At 36.1% G+C, this 22166-nt stretch overlaps 1 protein-coding gene across 3 annotated transcripts in view; it reads left to right on the forward strand.

Moving 5' to 3' along the window:
- The window catches only part of gabrb2a (gamma-aminobutyric acid type A receptor subunit beta2a), a 56462-nt gene extending 34953 nt beyond the window's left edge, over nucleotides 1-21509 (forward strand). For 2 of the 3 annotated variants that reach the window (XM_048176935.1, XM_048176934.1), the window contains exons 6-10: nucleotides 8322-8459; nucleotides 10457-10609; nucleotides 18027-18271; nucleotides 18657-18797; nucleotides 19648-21509. In XM_048176935.1, coding sequence (XP_048032892.1) covers nucleotides 8322-8459; nucleotides 10457-10609; nucleotides 18027-18271; nucleotides 18657-18797; nucleotides 19648-19992 — 1022 coding nt within the window. In that variant the 3' untranslated portion in view covers nucleotides 19993-21509. The remainder of the gene's footprint in view (nucleotides 1-8321; nucleotides 8460-10456; nucleotides 10610-18026; nucleotides 18272-18656; nucleotides 18798-19647) is intronic. The other variant, XM_048176936.1, reaches the window with a different exon arrangement.
- The last annotated feature ends 657 nt before the right edge of the window (nucleotides 21510-22166 follow it).

Genomic DNA, 22166 nt, shown 5'->3' on the forward strand with positions numbered 1-22166 from the left:
ATTACTATAATAATTAAAAATAATATTAAAAACAATCAAATATGTAATAATAATAATAATAATAATAATAATGTATAAATTATATTATCATTAAATAGTTTGTTGTTTTTTATATATAATATGTATTTATGCCATGACTTGAGGTCAACTGATATTTATTTTCATGTTGAACTTATAAGCGATATGCATAAAGATTTTATTATTATTTTTTATTATTTATTTTTATTACCAATGAAAAATGATAATAATAATAATAATAATAATAATGTACCGTATAAATAATTTTATATTATTATGAACTTTTTTTATTAATAATTTGTATCTATGCCATAAATATAATGCCATTATTGTTAATAATGAAATAATAAATAATAATGAGATGATGATAATAATAATAATAATATCATCACAAATGTAATTTTATATTTATGCAATACTCTAACATTAATCTTAGAAAGCGACGCATTTGAAAGTGAATGTCTATGAGGTAAACAGCTGAATAATTTAAGCAGGCGATGCATTAAGTAAGTCACTCAGCCTGTAAACACTGTTGTTTCCTGTGAACTCACAGAGGTTTCACTGTTCTGTTCTGCCATTGATCTGTAAACCCCATATTACCGAACTGATTAAATAAAAAACTATGCATGGGTTCAACGTATAATGGGTTATGTCTTAGGCAGACCCGTCTGATGTCAGAACCTTTAAACACAGATGATGTGCTTGTTCAGCTGTGCCATGACAGCAGTGCTAAATTATGCAGTTATAGGCATAACAAAAGCTAATCATCTCCCTCTTTATCAAGATGAATGGGCTTTCTATTTTGTCATTATTGCCTGTAATTGTGTGTAACGCAATTTTTCTTGTAATAAAAAGTGAGAGACATAAGAGAAGAATGAGAGGTCTTCTCAGTGTTTTATCTGCATCCCTGGAGTCATGGATTACAGCGCTGTGATGTGATGCTCAGGCTCAGGCTGCCTCCGTTTGATCATTAAGTTGCCAGAAGCGTTAAGCAGCACAAAAACAGTGAGGGTCAGGCCTGGCTTCCTTCAGCGACTAATGCATTGCAGTATTCCTGTTTCCCCCTCTTTCTCCATTTCTGGCTCTTTCCCCTCTTCTTTTACGCATTCCCTCTGTTCTCTTCAAGGTGTTGCAAAATGTAGAATTTAAGAATTGGCTCACTTTTGAATTGAATTCAGCATGCCCTAAAGGATGCTGAAGTGAAATTTATGTTGAAGGAAGAGAGGAATAGTTAAAGGAATATGCATTTACTGTATATGGGTCATTGACGAATAAGGTGTAAAAAAATATATATAATGGAGATATAATTAATTTTGAAGTTTTATTAAGTGTTAACAATGAGCTGCTTTTGTCATTTTTTACAAGATGGACAAAATGTGTCATCAAAAAAGTCATTCAGTTTAACCAAAATTTCGGTTTTACCGAATGACGATATTTTCAATCAATGCTAACAGGCTGATATCTAACAAAAGGACAATCAAACATTTTATATTTAGTACAACTTTTTAAAATATTACATTATTTTCCATGTTTTATAGCGGTTGCACCGAATGACCTGATGTTTCGGGACATGCGTATGATCAAGTGAAAACATGAATTTATCAAATAGTTAAGAGAGAGTTAGTTACTTTGCTTCACGACCATGTGGTCCTTTGCAGGTGTCTGAATGATGTCACATCCTGTCACATGATATTGACCGCATGACTTGATCCAAAATGGTCCCTTTATATCGGTTACTCCGAATGACATCAGTGAAATTCATTTTTCCAGACATTCTTTCTCATAACAAAGCAACGACTTCTACACATAATTTTAATACCATTTTGCACTATGTTGATATATGATGTTATAAAATCATGCCAGAATAAAGAATATATACATTTATTACATTTTAAGATATTTTAATCTCAAATGAAATGGCTGTATTGGCCTTTGAACAGTTAAACCGAATGACCTTTTGACACTTCAAAATCAGAATTGTGACTTTATATCTCAAAATTGTGACTTTATATCATGCAATTGCGAGTTTATATCTCAAAATTGTGACTTTATATCATGCATTTGCGAGTTTATATCAGAATTGTGACTTTATATCTCAGAATTGTGACTTTATATCATGCAATTGCGAGTTTATATCTCAAAATTGTGACTTTATATCAAGCATTTGCGAGTTTATATCAGAATTTTGACTTTATATCTCAGAATTGTGACTTTATATCATGCAATTGCGAGTTTATATCTCAGAATTGTGACTTTATATCTCAAAATTGTGACTTTACATCATGCAATTGCGAGTTTATATCTCAAAATTGTGACTTTATATCATGCAATTGCGAGTTTATATCAGAATTGTGACTTTATATCTCAAAATTGTGACTTTACATCATGCAATTGCGAGTTTATATCTCAGAATTGTGACTTTATATCTCAAAATTGTGACTTTATATCATGCATTTGCGAGTTTATATCAGAATTGTGACTTTATATCATGCAATTGCGAGTTTATATCAGAATTGTGACTTTATATCATGCAATTGCGAGTTTATATCTCAGAATTGTGACTTTATATCTCAAAATTGTGACTTTACATCATGCAATTGCGAGTTTATATCTCAAAATTGTGACTTTATATCATGCAATTGCGAGTTTATATCAGAATTGTGACTTTATATCATGCAATTGCGAGTTTATATCTCAGAATTGTGACTTTATATCTCAAAATTGTGACTTTACATCATGCAATTGCGCGTTTATATCTCAAAATTGTGACTTTATATCATGCATTTGCGAGTTTATATCAGAATTGTGACTTTATATCATGCAATTGCGACTTTATATCTCAAAATTGTGACTTTACATCATGCAATTGCGAGTTTATATCTCAAAATTGTGACTTTATATCATGCAATTGCGAGTTTATATCAGAATTGTGACTTTATATCATGCAATTGCGAGTTTATATCTCAGAATTGTGACTTTATATCTCAAAATTGTGACTTTACATCATGCAATTACGCGTTTATATCTCAAAATTGTGACTTTATATCATGCAATTGCGAGTTTATATCTCAAAATTGTGACTTTATATCAAGCATTTGCGAGTTTATATCAGAATTTTGACTTTATATCTCAGAATTGTGACTATATCATGCAATTGCGAGTTTATATCTCAGAATTGTGACTTTATATCTCAAAATTGTGACTTTACATCATGCAATTGCGAGTTTATATCTCAAAATTGTGACTTTATATCATGCAATTGCGAGTTTATATCAGAATTGTGACTTTATATCTCAAAATTGTGACTTTACATCATGCAATTGCGAGTTTATATCTCAGAATTGTGACTTTATATCTCAAAATTGTGACTTTATATCATGCATTTGCGAGTTTATATCAGAATTGTGACTTTATATCATGCAATTGCGAGTTTATATCAGAATTGTGACTTTATATCATGCAATTGCGAGTTTATATCTCAGAATTGTGACTTTATATCTCAAAATTGTGACTTTACATCATGCAATTGCGAGTTTATATCTCAAAATTGTGACTTTATATCATGCAATTGCGAGTTTATATCAGAATTGTGACTTTATATCATGCAATTGCGAGTTTATATCTCAGAATTGTGACTTTATATCTCAAAATTGTGACTTTACATCATGCAATTGCGCGTTTATATCTCAAAATTGTGACTTTATATCATGCATTTGCGAGTTTATATCAGAATTGTGACTTTATATCATGCAATTGCGACTTTATATCTCAAAATTGTGACTTTACATCATGCAATTGCGAGTTTATATCTCAAAATTGTGACTTTATATCATGCAATTGCGAGTTTATATCAGAATTGTGACTTTATATCATGCAATTGCGAGTTTATATCTCAGAATTGTGACTTTATATCTCAAAATTGTGACTTTACATCATGCAATTGCGCGTTTATATCTCAAAATTGTGACTTTATATCATGCATTTGCGAGTTTATATCAGAATTGTGACTTTATATCATGCAATTGCGACTTTATATCTCAAAATTGTGACTTTATATCTCAAAATTGTGACTTTACATCATGCAATTGCGAGTTTATATCTCAAAATTGTGACTTTATATCATGCAATTGCGACTTTATATCTCAAAATTGTGACTTTATATCTCAAAATTGTGACTTTACATCATGCAATTGCGAGTTTATATCAGAATTGTGACTTTATATCATGCAATTGCGAGTTTATATCAGAATTGTGACTTTATCACGCAATTGTGAGATAAAAAGTCACAATTACTGTTTTTATTTTTTTAATTTAGTGGCGAAAACTGGCTTCCATATACATGCGTTGGATGTCATATCTGTTTTTTATTATTATTTAGGCCTTTGGACAAAAAATGTTCCGTCATGTCATTGACCCATATATGTGTGTGTATATATATATATATATATTAGAATACTGCATCCTGTTTTCTGTCTCAGTATCTAATTCAACTTGCATACAATTGCATTCTCAATTCAACCTTGCTTATCTTTCATTTTCTCCTCCACACTCGTGTTTTCTCATCGATCTCTCTTTTCCAGCGCCTTTCTCATGCACGCGCTGCACGCACAATTGTGTGTTTTTCTCATCAGTTTCATCTGCATATCTGTGCTCGGTGTCAGAAAGCAGAGGGCTGGGATGTAACATCCTGGATCAGAAATGTTTTGTGTCAGAGTGTGCCATTTCACGCAGGCTAATGAGACACAAGCTTAAGCCTACTTCTCCCTGATAAACTTGATTCTTGATACATTTTTAATGGCCGCGATTCAGAAGCAGATTTGAAAGCATAGCAAAGTAGAAGCTCTCCACTCGAGTCTGATGTGGATTCCAGCTCGCCCTTATTCTCATCCTTGTTTCTCTGAAGGTCCTGAGGGAATAATGGAGCAGTAGCAGTAACCCCTCAGAGCAGAGTAAAGTGATGTGATCTGTTGACAGTAATCAGCCAGTCAATTGACGGAATCAGACGCGGTGGCACGGAGATAATAGTTTTAATGGAAAGTGAAACACCAGTCCTTCCCAGTCCAGCAGCAGTTTTCTCTAGAGTCCTCGTCTCCCTCTCTCTCTCTCTCTCTCTCTCTCTCTCTCTCTCTCTTGCGCTTTCGTCTGCTCGCCATTTAAAAGCCTTTTCAGACAGCGGGGTGAACACGACTCAACCTTATGTGGTTACGGACTCCAAATGCTCCCACGCCAAGAAGACATATCGGATGATTGTCACATGGCTGAGGCTCTTGTCGTATATATACATCACGTTGCTCTCTGGCCCATTAAACCAAATGAAAAAGCTGTATTTGTTATCTTTGTCGCTGAGTAGTTCATTAATGCTTTATAAGGCCTGCAGCTTTGTTGGCCTTTTTAAGTCTGTACCTGGTTGCTAAGTCATGCAGAGATAACTCCCTTGAATATGAAGAAATCAGAAGCTCATCTTTAATTATTCAATACACTAAATAGGTCACTGGTTCTCATTATAAGTTGCACGCAGACAAACTGGTGCAGACGGAGAAGGAACCTTAGCGAGGATGGAGAGCAAGCGCAAACACAAATTCCTTCACGCATGTGGATTCGTGTCTGTTTCATAACCAGCTCTACCCTTACATAATTTAATGATTACTTGTTTTGAAATCTAAATGTCACCGTCAATATTTATATTGCACTTCAGTATGGTGCACGTTGGTGTCCTGTTGATTTATGTAAAGCTTTAAAAACACAAATGCCATGTTTTTGGTTGCGAGAACTATTGGATCTCTTCTCTTCGAGATGTTGCAAAATGTTAAGAATTGGCTTGCTTTTATTTTTGAATTTGAATTGAATTGGCCCACATGGCCCGTGTTGAATTGATATTTATGTTTAAGTAAGAGAAGAATACAATTAAAGGAATATCATTAGTCAAAACATAATTTTGACTAAATATGCAATATGCATATTTAAATATGCAATATTTTTTCCTTCTACACAGTTAAAATGATTAATAAATCCATTAAAAACAATTTGTTCTGCATTACCTCAGAGGTTCCCTTCTTGAATTTAGGTGTTAAAAAACATAATTTTGATAACATATTACATTTATTTTTAAATTAATTGTGGTAAAAAATAACATAATATGGATCCTTTCCACACATAAACAATCTCAAATAAAATGTATCAATCATTAAAAAACAAACTTTTGGTCCTTTGATCTTAATTTAAGCTACATTTACAACCGTGTTACCCATATTTGCATAGTTATTTAGTTTGTTTTAATCATATAAGTTTTGTTTATTTATTGCTAAAATGTTTTTTAGACATGTCTCAAATATTGATTGGAAAAATGGTTTAAAAAAAATTCTATTAATGTAAATTAATAGAAAACAATTGTCTTGTAATATATAATATTTAAACTGAACTCTTGAGGATGATGATCAACAAAGCAGGACAACTGCCAAAAATAATGTATAATTATAATTAAATGTGTGTGTGTATATGTATATGTGTATATGTATATGTGTATATATATATATATATAATATATATGGGTCATTCTACAGAATTGGTGCAAACTGCTGTCCCACAACCAAAAACACATTTAAAAAGCATTTAAGTATTCAAATTTACTAAGATCTTCCTATTATCTATTGAATCCCACAATAATATTTAAAATATCAGTAAGATTTATATATATTAAATAATCATTTATTGGGTATTTTCAATTGGGAGGCGTCTGTCCCGAACCCTGACCCCTAAATTTCATCTTGTGAAAATGTTCATTTTTGCAATTTTTTCCATTGCTGTTTTTAAAAATATATTTTTGATTTTTTTTTTTTTTTTAAGTGAAGTTAAAAAAATATATATTTATTTTATATTTCTATTTTTAAATCATGGAACTTTATGTAAAAAAAAAAAAAGTGCCCCGCATGTTAATGTCACTACCGAAACAGTGTGTGTTTGAGTCTGATTTTAACACACTTCTACATTTCTGATCAGGAAATATTCCTGTGTTCCTCCTCTCACAGCCTCTCTTTCACAGCAGATAGATCATCATTCTGAGTTAAATGTGTTCAGAAGTCTGAAAATCTGTGTGCAACTTTAGGGAACATCACTAACAAACACCTTTTTCTAGAATTAAGCAAACTTTGTTGAGTGTTATTCCATAAAATGTAGTTTTTATGTGTGTTCAACTGTTCAGAACTGTGCTAGATAACCATGTGCTGATTATTATCTTTGAGCGGCTCAAAAGTGTCTAAAAATGTCACTACCGTAATTTCACCACGTTTCGGTAATGACATCATTGTTTTTATAGTGACAAAAGTGAACACATAATCATTTGTTTGGGGGAAATAAACTAAATTTTAGTACAGTTATGCAAATCATTAGTAATTTAATGTTTTAGTATGAGAGTTCAATTGTGTCATGTGATGTGGTCACTACCAACACATTACTGTCACTACCGAACATGTGCAGTCACGACCGAAACATGGAATGTTTTGTCAAAAATAAAGTATATATTGATTTATCATTTAAGATGTTATTATAGTGTTTGATTCAATGTTTATTCAAAGTAATGAATCCTTCACTTTGAAATCAGTTTGATAAACTTTATGACTTTTACAAAGAAAGATTGGATTCAAAATGCAACAAATCTCATAAATTACACTTAAAAATGTTTTACACTTGTTAAAATTGTAATTGTTATTGATTTACCTGTGAAAACTTTTTTTTTTTTTTTTTTTTTTAAATAGCAAACACTATATTTTATGAGGTAAATGTAAACAAAATCTTAAAAGGTCAATGTAACCCTTCTTATTAAATTATTTATTATTGTGTTTTGGTAGTGACAAATTTGGGGAGATGAAAAATATTCCAAAACTTTCTATTTTCAGAATATGAGAATGAACTGTACAGTTACTAGAAATGTGTACCTTGGATATTATACAATTTGCATACATACAAAATTTGTGGAAAAAGACTTTTTTCCAAGTCTGTCTTTTAACCAATTCTGTAGAATGGCATATAAATGTATAATAAATTTAAAATATTTTATTAAAATATTATTATATTTATGTAAAATGTCTAAATAATAATAAAATATTATTACATTTATATTTTAATAATTAAAAAAAACTTTTAGGCCCTGTTTTGTTCTGTATTGGTTTTAAAGTCCCTTAAAGCTTAGTTGCAGAAGGAATACAGTCTTTATCCAGAGCTCATTTCCTGCTGCTGTTCCTCATTTGTATGGAGATGCACTCAGATGTTCAGTTTGTTTTAACGCACATGTGTTTGGGATCCTCCAGATGGCTACACTACAGACGACATCGAGTTTTACTGGCGAGGGGGAAATGGAGCCGTTACCGGGGTGGAGAGGATAGAACTGCCTCAGTTCTCCATCGTGGACTACAAACTCATCTCGAAGAACGTGGTTTTCTCCACAGGTTGAATTTATTCTGTTTTTTCTGTGTGTGTGGTACAGTTGGGACCATGAGTCAGATCTGTTCAAAAGTAATGTTTGATCTACTGTAGGGGTGGGTGATATGACCAGAAATATTATATCACAGCATGAGCAGTTTTATTATGACAATGGTACAAAAAGACAGTTCGTTTGATTGCAGATTACATATTTACAAATAAAAGGTATTTATTTTTTTATTTGAACCTTGAAGGACACAAACCAAAAGATATGATTATTCAAGACTCGAGTAACAAACAAAAGCAAAACTAATATTATAAAATGAATAGTTCTCACCCTGAATTCTTTCAATTTTTTATGAACTACATGCAGCAGTCATTACACACACATCTGTGAGCACACAGAAGCCCTGGCCTGGTATGATCCCTGCAGTTTAACCACCAAATTATTACAAACTGAAATGCTGTGCTGCAGATGTTATTGCATGCTGCATATATATAGTTACAGTGTCCTTTCGCTAAACCTTGAAGCGATGTACGCGATGAGTAAGCATGTGAGTAAGTGCACATAATTTGTGTTTTTCTCCAGTCTTATTATCATCACTGGTCTGCCTTTCAGGAACAGATAAAGTCACGCAGTCTGGCTGTCTGACTCTACCCACACTCTCAGACACGGCGCTTATTATTCTGACCTGTTCTGCCACCTAATATATATTTGTGGCCTGTTTGTTTACTAGAGATGGACCAATGCATTGATTTATCAAATTACTCCGCAATCTGCAATAAGCAAGAACAAGGCTGATGTTAAAAACAGTTTATTTATAATCAATTAGGTACACCAACATTAAGAAGTTTGGGGTCAGATTTTTTTTCTTTCTTTTATTCAGCAAGGACGCATTAAATCAATCAAAAGTAATAATGCTCAAATTTTATTGACCGATGGCGGCCATGTTTTTCGACATGCGCTAATGTCCTCATAGATCATCATGGCTCCTTGGACCAAGACACTGCATGCCAATTTTCACGTCAATCGGACTAACGGTTGCGTAGTTATAGCTATTTTCATGTATTTTTTTTGTGTTATAGCGCCACCAAGTGTCCAATCACTGCAGGGTTTTTTCTGTGACCAAAGATTGAGCCCATTCATATGTGTACCAAATTTGATGAAAATATCTGATTCCATTTAAGAGTTATAATCATTTTAGTAAAAGTGTTGGCGCCCCTTAGCGACCGTGAATTTAATTTTTTTTTTGATAATTATTGATACTCAGACTGCATAGAATATTTCTGCACTGGTTTGGTTCCGATCAGGATTAGTTCGCAAAAGTAGGTTTCGGACAAATTTCAAATCAATCAAAAGTGACAGTAAAACATTTATTTTGTTACAAAAGATATTGATGAAGATAAGAGATCAAGAATAAAAACAGACACCAAACAATACCTTCACGATTCGATACATATCACAATACTGAACTCACTTCATGACATTATTGCGACACTTCAAGACCTATGACAAAAGGATAACAAAAATTAACTGTTGATTAAAATGCTAAATTTGGTATTATATTGGGGGTGGAAATGAATAAGCTTGGACTTGGTGCTGGTAACTCAATGCACAGGATAATGTTGATACCAGAATAAAAAATATTCATGATTCTGAAGCTGAAAATACAGAAAAATATATATTTAAAATAATGTAGGCCACTATTAACTGGTAACATAAGACATTTGGCATTATCAGGACCCACAAATATCTCCCCATTGCATTATTATGCATTATATTCAACATTATGTTCAATGTAGAACTGACACTAAAACTTTGTAAACTTAAACAGTAATTTTCATTTTGGGTGAACTGTACACAATACATATTGTTGCATTTTTGTATTGCAATATATTGTGACAAGATATATATTTATATATCTAGTAGTGTACGATTATTGCAATTTCCAAAATGGGGCATCTCTAGATTTTACTGTAGAGCACGAATGAAACTGTCCTTCTCTCTCTTCTTTTGGACCAGGTTCGTATCCACGCCTGTCTCTGAGTTTCAAACTCAAGAGGAACATTGGTTACTTCATCCTGCAGACCTACATGCCCTCAATCCTAATCACCATCCTGTCCTGGGTATCCTTCTGGATCAACTACGATGCTTCCGCTGCCCGTGTGGCTTTAGGTGGGACAGCTGATCAAGTGATGTGTGTTGACTAACTGCATACCCTCTATATGCGAGTTGAGTTTGCTGACCTCTCTGTACTGTATCTTTATTGTGTATGCTCAGGGATCAGCTTGGATTTCTGGTACTTGTTTTACAGTCTCTTTTCTGTTCGCCTCTCATTGCAGTTGAGTAATACATCAGTGACTGATTTTGCCAAGACATGTTTCTGTATCAACATCCTTGTTGGTCCTGGAACAACATTGGTGTAGTTTTGACACTCTGGTTCCTGCAACAAAAAAAAAAAACAATAGGATTTTTTTCTTTGGCTTTTGGATTATTGCAGAAAATAAGCTCACGTTTATGATTCTTACACATTTTCTTCACCATAATAATTTTCACTAATGAACATTTTGAATTTTTAAGACAGAAGTAGAAAGCTAAACATTAAGTCTCATGACTTTCAGACAACTCTTTCAGACTTTATTTAAAAACACTTTCCGTGAAAGTTTAAGGTGTGATGGTTTGTAAGTGTGTGATTATTGTAAACATAATGAGGCTTTATTTCAGGCATTTAACCAACAACACATTAAAAATCCCATTGACTTCTGGATGATGGAATCAGAAGTGCTTAAATGCAAACTCGTTTCCGGCTTTTAGGAGTCATGCTTGCAGCGCTCCATTAACAAATCAGATTTGAGCTTCCATTTATAGTCGGATGTGGGATATTCCTATTTGACATCTCAGATTTCCGGAGGCGTTCCATTTTCTCACCACTCGAAAGATGACGTACTGCGAAACAAGAAATCAGCACTACAGTTAGCTTTGCAGGTGTTCAGTCTCCTACCAACCAAATTGCAGAGAATAAGTGATGATACGCATTTATTTTGCAGGTGTGAGATTTTCAACAGATTTTTTTTTTGGTCTCTGTAAACGCTTGCAAAATAGATTATGTCTTGTAATGTTGGAGCTTTGACTCACTGATTCCTTGAGTTTGCTGAAACATGATTCCTTTGTACATACTCCAGAGTGTCGTCATATTTGTGTGACGTCAGTCAGAAGTCCAAATGTCTTGCTTAAATGCAAATCCAAAATGTCTTGCTTAGCTGGATCTTTGATAAGGTTTGGGCTCTATAGACGTTTCCAAGTTCTCGCACCAGTAAACACACCATCAGAGAAGAGTAGAGCTGTCGCTGCAAGAGGGAGGGGAAGTTATTAAATCATTCATAATAAATACTGCAACATCCATGCAAAAATAAGAATTGTCAATTTTGATTTCATGGTGACTTTGAAGCAAATAATGGCGCAGAAATTAGTTAATGTCTGTGAAGTTTGTTCTTAAACCACCTAACACAAATCAGCACTGATTATTTCAACAGTGTTCATGTTGTCAAAAGCCATCAGACGTGTCTGTTTGGAGCACATCTCTCCTGGAACAACATTCTTGCCTACATGATAAACTGTAGACGAAGGCCTGATGCGCAGGGCACAGTAAATTCAAAACTTGTACAGGATTTCCGGGAGCCTAGTGTGTTGAAATGGTTCGCCAAGAAACAAAACAGTCCTCACAAAGCCTGTGTGTATTTCAATTACCTAAATTGCTTGTGAGCACTGTTTTGTTTCTTGGCGAACCATTTCAACACACTAGGCTCCCGGAAATCCTGTACAAGTTTTGAATTTACTGTGCCCTGCGCATCAGGCCTTCTTCTGCAGTTTATCATGTAGGCAAGAATGTTGTTCCAGGATCGACAAAAGATGCTGACAGTGGAGTGCGGTGCTGTTTTAAAATGAGGAGGCCGGTGAATGTGGCCCAAATCTGATTTTTTTGCCCACATGTGACTCATGATGGTGTGAACAGTACAAACCACATCGAATCTGATCTTTTCAGTTCCGATTTGTGCCAGTTCCATATGTGGTACTAAATCCGATACAGGTCAGATGTTTTGTAATGCGACCACAGTGTGAACAGTTAAATCGGAATTCGTGCGATTTTTACGTCAACATTTGTCATGATTCTGCACTCATGGGAGTCGATTCAAAGATTTTACATACCCAACGTTATCAAGACAGTTGCGAAACACAGTCAGTATAATGACAGTGATGTGTCAGAACTCGACAGCTCTATAATACAAGCAAAACATGAGGGCTCATTTCATAAAAGTTTCAAAACTCTGCTCTCTTTTATCACATCATTGTCTTTATTTTTCATATTGCCTGCACATAAATCCGCTGGCTTCCGTGGCACATCACACTATAAATAAATGCGTAATAGCTTACTTCAGTGCCCTCCATATTTACTTCTCCGTAATTACTCTGTGTGTTGCCAAGTCTGCGATTTTCCCGCAGAATTGGGTTACTTTTTCACTTTTGCCACAGGTTGTTTTGCAACCTCATGGGTTGAAGTGACCGCACTAATGTGTTATTTAACCCCCAGGATGCAATTTTTACCGGGATACCCCACATAACGTGATTGGGCTAGTTTTGAGAAGCAGTTGAGTGGATTTTATGGTAAAAACCTGGCAACCCTGCTTGTATTGTTCTTTTGCGCATGCAGTTCAGAACCATGATCTGTTCACACTGGAAATCTGATATTGGCCACATTTATAACAACAATGTGAACAGCTATACAAAAAAAATCAGATCTGAGCAAAAATTGAGCATTAAGGCTCGCAGTGTGAACTCGACAACGTGCACGAAAAAAAAAGGGGGATTTATCGCACAAACCAATTGATATATCCAATCATATCGCAATGGAGGCATTGCCTCCTCTCACGTGACTTTCCCCCATTCATTCTCAATTACCCCCCATCAAACTCGCCGCACACACTTTAGGGGGTCTGTTATAACTCAATGGGCTCAGAGGAGGCAAGCCTCCCTCTGTAACTTCACCTGCTGGTGTCGCTGTTGGACAATGTTACTTTATAAAAACAAGTGACTTATGTCATATTGCGTTGTTTTGTTTTTGTAATATTGATTTTCACATCCAGTTTTTTTGAGGAGGCACTGCCTCCCTTGCCTCCTCGGAGGAAACGCCCCTGGATACAGAAACATGTCTTGGCAAAATCAAGGTGACCTTAACACATCAAGAGAATTGCTCAGAGGTTGTTCTTTCATTGCTCAAGAGACCTAGACCTACGTTGGTCCTGAAGAATCAATGTTTCTCCCAATATTTGTTGAGAAGACTATAGAAAAAAATGTCTTTGAAAGACTTTGGTATTGTGGCACATCTGAGTACAGTTTGAGACATTATCTCTTCTGTGAAGCTCTACAGCAGTGTTTCCCAACTAGGGCATTTCATATATACCATCAATCAATAAAAATCGATTTCTTTTTCACGGCTTGTTGCACTTAAATACACAAAAATATTGTCAGAATGTCCATCTTGCCAAGTATTCATATAAACACAATCCTAAGTGAACGTAAACAGTTGAGAAAGAAAACGCACGTGTAACATTATATTGGATCCGTGCGTCAGCTCTTAAAGTGACAGCAGCCTAATAAACCTGCTGCTGTCCATGTTTTAAATGTTAATTAAACAACAAAAGACAAAGAGAAATCACTCACTGCTCTAGACTGAATAACGTTTGTTATCTGTATTTTTACAGTGAACGCTATCTAAGGTTATTTTACATTTAATTAAGTTTTGTAACATTTCTTACCTGAATAGCCCTACTACTGTTAGACCTACCTGAAAAACTTAAATCAATTTATTTCATTTGTATCTTTGTTCTATTGTATTTATTTGTGCTATCTTTAGTAATTTGTTAGTTTGTAACAAATGCTTAGTTGTACTTATTTTATTCCTGACTGTTTTGCTTACTTTTTTTATTCAATTCAAAGTTTGAAATCAAGCTGTCTTGTGCGATTGCAACAAAATTACCCCATTGTAAAAACACAAATACATTGAGACACAAATACAAAATTATTGATTGACTACACTTTCAATGGATGGACAAAAAATTATCCAATAACGATACTTTTCAAGGTATCGTATCGAAGTTATAAATTCAAGTATAGTGAAAACACTAGTGACTGAAAAAAGGTTGGGAAACACTGCTTTATAGGAGACACTTGAGACTACTAGGGTCTTTTTTGATCTCCATGTTCTCTCATTACTGTCTAGAAGAAACTAGTGAGATGTTGCGGTTGTGCTTTCCTTCAGTACCTGCCCGTGCTCCAAAAGAGGAAGCTCAAATTGCAAATGAAATTGTATGATGCTTGGACTCAAGTGGGTCTTAAATCTGCCTCACTCCAATGAAGATGCTGCGCTGCCAGAGCTCCCCTCCCTCCTGCTCCAAACTCTATTAGGAGCGCTCTGTAGCCTCTCCTGATCTGCGCTGATGTATTACTGCTGATTAAGCTGACAAACTTTCCTCCGGTCGGTCTTTACTGACGTGTTTTATGTCCAGGGCCATGTTCCTGCCATTATGACAAAATGGCTTCTCCTGACATTGATACTGGGGGGGGAGACGGCGAGAATAGATCACTGATGATAGAAAGGCTGGGCCTTTTGTGTTTGGGTGAACTTGTCAGAATTAATCGGTCTGCAGTGAGGGGCATGTGACAAGGAAACACATGTCTCAACCCTGCTGTATTGTTTAAACAGAAATACAGCTTCTCTATTACAGACTTGACAGCTCCCTCTCTCTCTCTCTACGTGGCTTCGAAATGAATTGCTTGAGATTTCTTCAGTGAACATGTTTTCTAAAGCTTAATGTGTGTGAAACAGAGATGATGCTGAACAAATTAAACATTTGGGAATATGGGGGAAATGCTGATGAATTGTTTTTGACTAATTTGGCACATGGTTAGAGGTGAGCTTAGAGGCAAAAATCCATCATATAACTAGATTTTGACATTTTCAAGAAAATGTTCTTGGTGCTTGCCTTTGCAAAAGTCGCCATCGCGATATAGGAGTCTATGTGTTTTTTAGCATTGCTGTGCTGTGTTCTGGGTGTTTGGTAAGCTGTTTTAACTGGTTGCTAGGCAGTTTCTTGCTTGCTCAAGTCAAAAGAGCCCACTCTCAAGTCTCTCTAGAGACCCTACTGTTCAACGGTTCTGGGACTGTAAGATTTTTTTGGCAACACTTTAGTTTAGGGTCCAATTCTCACTATTAACTAGTTGCTTATTAGCATGTATATTAATAGGATATTGGCTGATACTTACAAAGCAGATATTAATGCCTTATTCTGCATGACTATTTTCTACATCCCATAATCCTACCCAATACCTAAACTTAACAACTATTAATGAGCAGTAAATAAGAGTTTATTGAGGCAAAAGTCATAGTTAATAGTGAGAAATGGACCCTAAACTAAACAATCATTTTATTCAGCAAGGATGCATTTAATTAACAGTAAAGTATTTATAATGTTACAAAAAAAATATAGATTTTCATTCAATGCTGTTCATTTTAACTAGGGATGCACCGATATGAAAATTTTGGCCGATACCGATAACCGATAATTCTTTATATATGAAAGCCAATAACCGATATATTGGCTGATAAATGTAAATTAAAATTTTTATAAAAATATTTGAGAGCCTGATTACAAAAACAAAAGTCTCACCATTAAAATCCATGTCCCAAACACACAATTATTATGTTCTCATTATAATATTATGTAGTCTATATGACATACTGTACATGTTGCACTTAACTGTATTTTCATTTTTGATACAGTGATTTCAATCATATTTCAAGCAATCTTGATGAACGGTGTGCATCTGAAGTGTCTAAGTTGATGGAAATAATCCATTATTTATCGGCTTTAATACATCGGCCAAATTTTCTTATCAGGCTGACTGATATGGTGGCCAATATGTCATGCATGACTAATTTTAACTTTCTATTCTTCAAAGAATCTACCAGGCGAATATTTTAAGTCGCATGTTTTGAGGAATCACTAATGTAGCAAAATATTTGCAAGGCGAGTTGCGTGCCGAAATTGAAACAAGATTGAACAAACCCCTAATCTCCAGTATTAATCTTTGTCATGTAACGTTCGTGCTACCTGAAATCATCCTTTGTTGAAATCCATAACCCTGTGTAGGATATGAATAGTGCCACTAAACACATCTCTAGGCCCTGTTTCCACCAGGTATTAAGATGCGTTTTGGTCGATCGGATCACAAGTAGACGAGGGAAACACATTCCCGTTTACACCTGGTGTTTTAATCCATCCACTTTCAACCACTTCTGTCCTGATTTCTTCGAGGGGAGGGTCTATGGGCAGGTAAATGTATGGGTTTTTTCAGATCTTTCAATCTAATGGATGAAATAAGCTTGAACGTGACCGGAGACAACGGAAAAACACTCAAAGAGCATCAGCTTTCATTTCTGCTCTGACAGCCACAAGACCAGCCGAACGCAGTGAGTGTGTGTGTTAGAAATCAGGAATGGTGAGAGAACATTGTGCTTGGTACATTTTTCATCTTCAAACCAAACTTGGGTCTTCAGCTGACAAAGTTTGAATCCCATATGACTATTAGGCAGTCTTTTGTGGCTGTTCTAAAGCATTTGATCTAGGGCTGCACGATTTATCGCGATAAGGCAAAGGCTGCGATTATTTAATGCATGGCTTGTCAGAGCTGTACGGCTCTGTGATCAGTAGTAAATGCTTCTCCATCTGAAAGCCAGAGGGTGCTCTTACATTTACATTTATGCATTTGGCAGACGCTTTTATCCAAAGCGACTTACATTGCAGTATAATATACATTTGTATCTGAGTATGTGCAATCCCTGGGATCGAACCCATGACCTTGGCATTGCTAGTGCCATGCTCTAACTACTGAGCTACAGGAAAGTACATTCACATGTACATTATAAGCGACTCTTAGCATTTGGAGCCATACTTCATTGACAAACCGTGCATAAAAACAATCGCAGCCTTTGCGATTTCATAATCGCACTAAGAATCGCGTTTAAGCGATAATCGCATTCAAGTTCAATGTTATTTTTCGTATCGTGCAGCCCTAATTTGATCACATGAGCGTCTCCACTACGAAAGCAATCTGTCGAATGTATTTTCGACTACCTCTGGATGCTCAAAACGTTTTAGACCCCGTTTACACCCGTGTTTAGCGTCGTCCACTCGTGATCCGATCAACCAAAACGCTTCTTGATACCAGGTGTAAACCCGGCCTAGGTATCTCTCAACGCCTCTCTCTGGAAGTGCTACAGCTTGCAGCACATCATTTCTGTTTGCATTTGCATTAGCACATTGTGTTCAAGTTTATTGTTGTCAAAGTTTTCATAATGGTTTCAAGCTTGAAGATGACACATGAATAACCTCTGTAATTGCTTAGTTGGCAGCTCCTACTCAGCACTTGCTGGATAATTACGTCTCAGAGTTTTCTTGTTATATAAAGCTGCAATTGACTTGAGCTTCACAGTACTGTGCTTAATTATCCTTGAACACTTTTCTTTGAACTCCAGGTATCACCACCGTGCTGACCATGACCACCATTAATACTCACTTGCGAGAGACCCTTCCCAAGATTCCCTATGTGAAAGCCATAGACATGTACCTGATGGGCTGCTTTGTCTTTGTGTTCCTGGCGCTGCTGGAGTACGCCTTCGTCAATTATATCTTCTTCGGGAGAGGCCCTCAGCGGCAGAAGAAGGCGGCGGAAAAAGCCGCCACGGCCAACAATGAGAAACTCAGGCCCGACCCCAACAAGGTACTGCCGAGCTGACCGCGCACACACACGCCGTGCATCATTAGGGTTTGTTGACAAAGGCCTCTGGTCAGTAGGTGGTCAGTTCTCTGAGGTAATATGTTGTCCTTTCAGGGTCAGTGGTCTTTGGAGATGTATAGCTGTATTATTTTTTTCCACTGGCATAAGCTTGTTCACCAACCACAAGCTAATGGGCTTTTACCCTCAGAAACATGTGATGAAATATCCGGGAGATCGGCGCAGACTTTTGTTAGCTGTAAACAACAGACTCGAGCTCGTGGCTGGCGGAGCCTCTAGGGCTTTCCTTCTAATCTCATTGAAAGAGTTGTGTCTCTCTCTCCTGAGTGCGGCCGACCTCTGTAACAGTGCTGATTTTGTATGCTTGCAGTGGTTGGTGGGAAGTGTAGTTCAGAGAGACGATGCTCTCTATGCCAGAATGAAACAGAGGGAAATTGACGGGTATGACTCGATGTGGGATCCGATCTTTGCGGAGGATGCAGCATTAGGACTAGGCGATCAAAGACTTAAGGTACTGAATATTTGACCTGAAGTCAAAAAAAATGCAATGGCTCTGCATCGATAACCAAGCAGAAGTAAACACACCCAAGCTCTTTCTGTTTGATTATTCTTATTATTTCTTTGGATGACTTTCTGTTATTCCTTTAGAGTAATGATGGTAAGCCCATCATCATTTCCACCATTACCCTTTTTTCAGTTACTGTTTGCACCCGAGCCTTCTTTTTCCCAGACGCCCATTCCTGTTTGATCGGCGAGCGTAGCATTTCGAGCGGCGTACGCTTGTTAACCTAAAACCTTAATATATATATATATTCTCATTTTATGAGAATAGGAAAGATGTAACGATAACAACAACAACACCACACAGGAACGCTTTCATTGCCCCGGCCTTTCCTTACCTCCATCTCTGCAACCTGTTGATCTAGACTTTTGCCTTCATGTTTTTATTTGCATTTTATTTATACGCAGACAGAATTTTAACCATGCTATGGTTGAAATTCGGAAATAACTCTGGATGTTATTGCCTGAAAAGCTTTACGCTATGAGTGCAGTGTAACTACTCAAAACTATGGTTGTACTGCATTCATCCTCGTTTTAAAGGGACAGTCCACTTCTTTTCAACATCTAGTTCATGATATCCATCATTGTACATCATTCCAACTTATGGAAAAGCAGCATTAGCCTGCGGTCTGTGATTTAAAAGAAAGACGGCTTCCAGTAACTTCAAGAGAGTTTCAAAACTCTGTCTTACCCACAGATCTCAGAACAATGCTGGTTTTGCACATAATTGCAGCGTTGACTTATGAAGGGCTCAGACTTCGTGTTTAGACCTGACGCTACGATGTTTCTTCTCTCCGCAGATGACCGCCGATGATATCCGGCTGACCACGGTGGAAATGAAGAACGAAATGGGGCCGTCCGATCTGTCCAGGGGTCTGGGTGACCCACGCAACACCATGCTAGCTTACGACAGCTCCACCCTGCAGTACCGCCGGGCGGCCATGGCACGGCAAAACTACGGCCACAGCGCCCTGGAGCGCCACGCCACCCAGAAGAAGAGCAGGCTCAGGAGACGGGCTTCCCAGCTCAAGGTCAACATCCCAGACCTGTCCGATGTCAACTCCATCGACAAGTGGTCGAGAATGATCTTCCCCACCGTGTTTTCCTTCTTCAACGTAGTTTACTGGCTTTACTACGTGCATTAAAAAGATCCGGCGAGCGAAACGGACCAAAAAAGAAAACAAAGAAGAGTAAAAAAAGAGAATAAAACAATACACCTTTTGCTGATTTATTTCAAATATATAGTGGAAAGACTAAGGAAAGACAGTCAAAGTAAAAAAAAAAAAAAATCAGGATGGACTCTCTTTCGATTTTTTTGGACATAAACATTGAGGAAACGCATCGGCGGCGTAACTGGAGAAAAAACATGCAGTACAGGGCTTGTTCCAGAGTTTCGATATACCACTTATATTTGTCATATGTAGATTACTCTGTGGATCAAATATTTATGCTTGTCTTTGCATATATTTTAGGGATTTGTTTTTTGGTTAGTATATGTTTACTTCGTAGCCAACTGCATCCAAGAAAGCTTTACAAACGGAGTCGGTCTTGAAAGTCTATTTTCCTATAGTTAAGCTGTATATCAGATATCTTTTAAAAGCATGCTTTGGTTTGTTTTCTTTATCTCTTGCAGAGAGCTGGAGCACAATGCATTTTCATTTGACACTTTAAAGGTTCTTCTGTTCTTTCAAATGAGTTTGCAGGATGCAATGCAAAGACGCTGTCAGGAAGCCATACAGGGTATTTTCAAAAACAGGTCCTTTTACTATTGTGTTTTTTTTTTCTTCTTCTTCTTCTTCTTCTTCTTGTTTTTGATGTTGGGCCAACAAGGAAACTCAGCCCTATTAAAACGAAGGTTTTATCTGATGCAGGGGAAATACGTACAGGCTGGGCCACGACGAAGGACATGTGTGAACCTGTGGAAAGGACGGACTGACATGGACCATTACCCTGGTGGTTGGATTCACTGTCCACTCCGGCTGTGTCAACAGTACCATGGCCGTGTAAATGCTAAACAGTCCTCATCTCTACACTGTATAAACTTTGTGTGGTGAGCCGCTGGGGAGGGGGAACGGCTGTTTGACATCTCTCAAGTGTTTTCCGATACATAGGTGTATCGGATGGAGGCGAAGAAAGACGCAATATATCTGTAAACCATTAACACTATCGATAGATATAAGTTGAAAACTAGTAGCTGATATTACATCATGGTAAAAAAAAAGAAACTTTCTGATTCAATAGTTATAATATCAGATGTTAATGTTATGGTTCATTATTTAAACGTATTTTTTGGTGTATTAGATTTCTTAATGTTGAAGACTTTGGTTGAAGAAAAAAATCTTGCTGCTTAAAAATTGGGCAAAAAGGATCTGAATCTTTTTCAAAGGCCTCAAAGTGTGTACCAGTTGACTTTAATCAAGAAACCGATCATATTGCTACTCTGAAATTTACGGTAACTATCACTTCAGTTCACTAACAATATGTAAAGGATCTGGATCATACAATCAAGGCATCTGTCAGGCAATTTTGTATAAAATCCTGTAAATTATAATGATATTTCATAATGACCTGTAAATATATATATTGTGTAATGATTGTCAACAATAATGAAAATGTATCTAAATTAAATTATTAAAGCTTAATGAAGCTTATATCTCTTAAACCATTATCTTACAGAATTTTCCTTATAGTTTTACGGCAACGTTCGTCAGAAAGTCTTCAGTTGGAATTACTAGTTTACCAGTGTTGCCCTTATGAAAAATAACCATGGTTTTAAAACCAAAAAAGCATGTTTTTTTGTAGTTATTTCGCGGTAACCACAAATTAACCATGGTTTTGCTACATTTACTATGATAAAACCATGGTTAATTTTTGGAAGGGTTGGCGTTAACGCATTACAAGTAACGTGAGTTACGTAATCGGATTACTTTTTCAGGTAACAAGTAATGCATTATTTTTGAATTCACAACAAAATATCTGAGTTACTTTTTCAAAAACATAATGAAAGTCACTTTGTTTTCCCATTTATTGACTGACAGCTCTTCTGTCCCCATGTTGAGAGAATCGTGAGTAAGCGCAGAGGAGTTATGAGCATCTCACTTGCACAAAAGCAGATTCAGTATTCCTCAAAATGAATAAAATCAGTGCCAATGTCTTGGCTGCTGACCATCAATGATGCAATTCAACCATACTAAGCAAAAATGACTAGTTAAACATCACATTTCATTTTTAGTTTCAATTGCTGAAATAAGCGTTGAACTTTCTTGCACAGCTGAAAGGTTTGTTTGAGCTGCGCCCTCTACTGTACAAGTGTGAATTT

The sequence above is a fragment of the Megalobrama amblycephala genome, linkage group LG23 (assembly GCF_018812025.1).
Source record: "Megalobrama amblycephala isolate DHTTF-2021 linkage group LG23, ASM1881202v1, whole genome shotgun sequence".
Taxonomy (NCBI): domain Eukaryota; kingdom Metazoa; phylum Chordata; class Actinopteri; order Cypriniformes; family Xenocyprididae; genus Megalobrama; species Megalobrama amblycephala.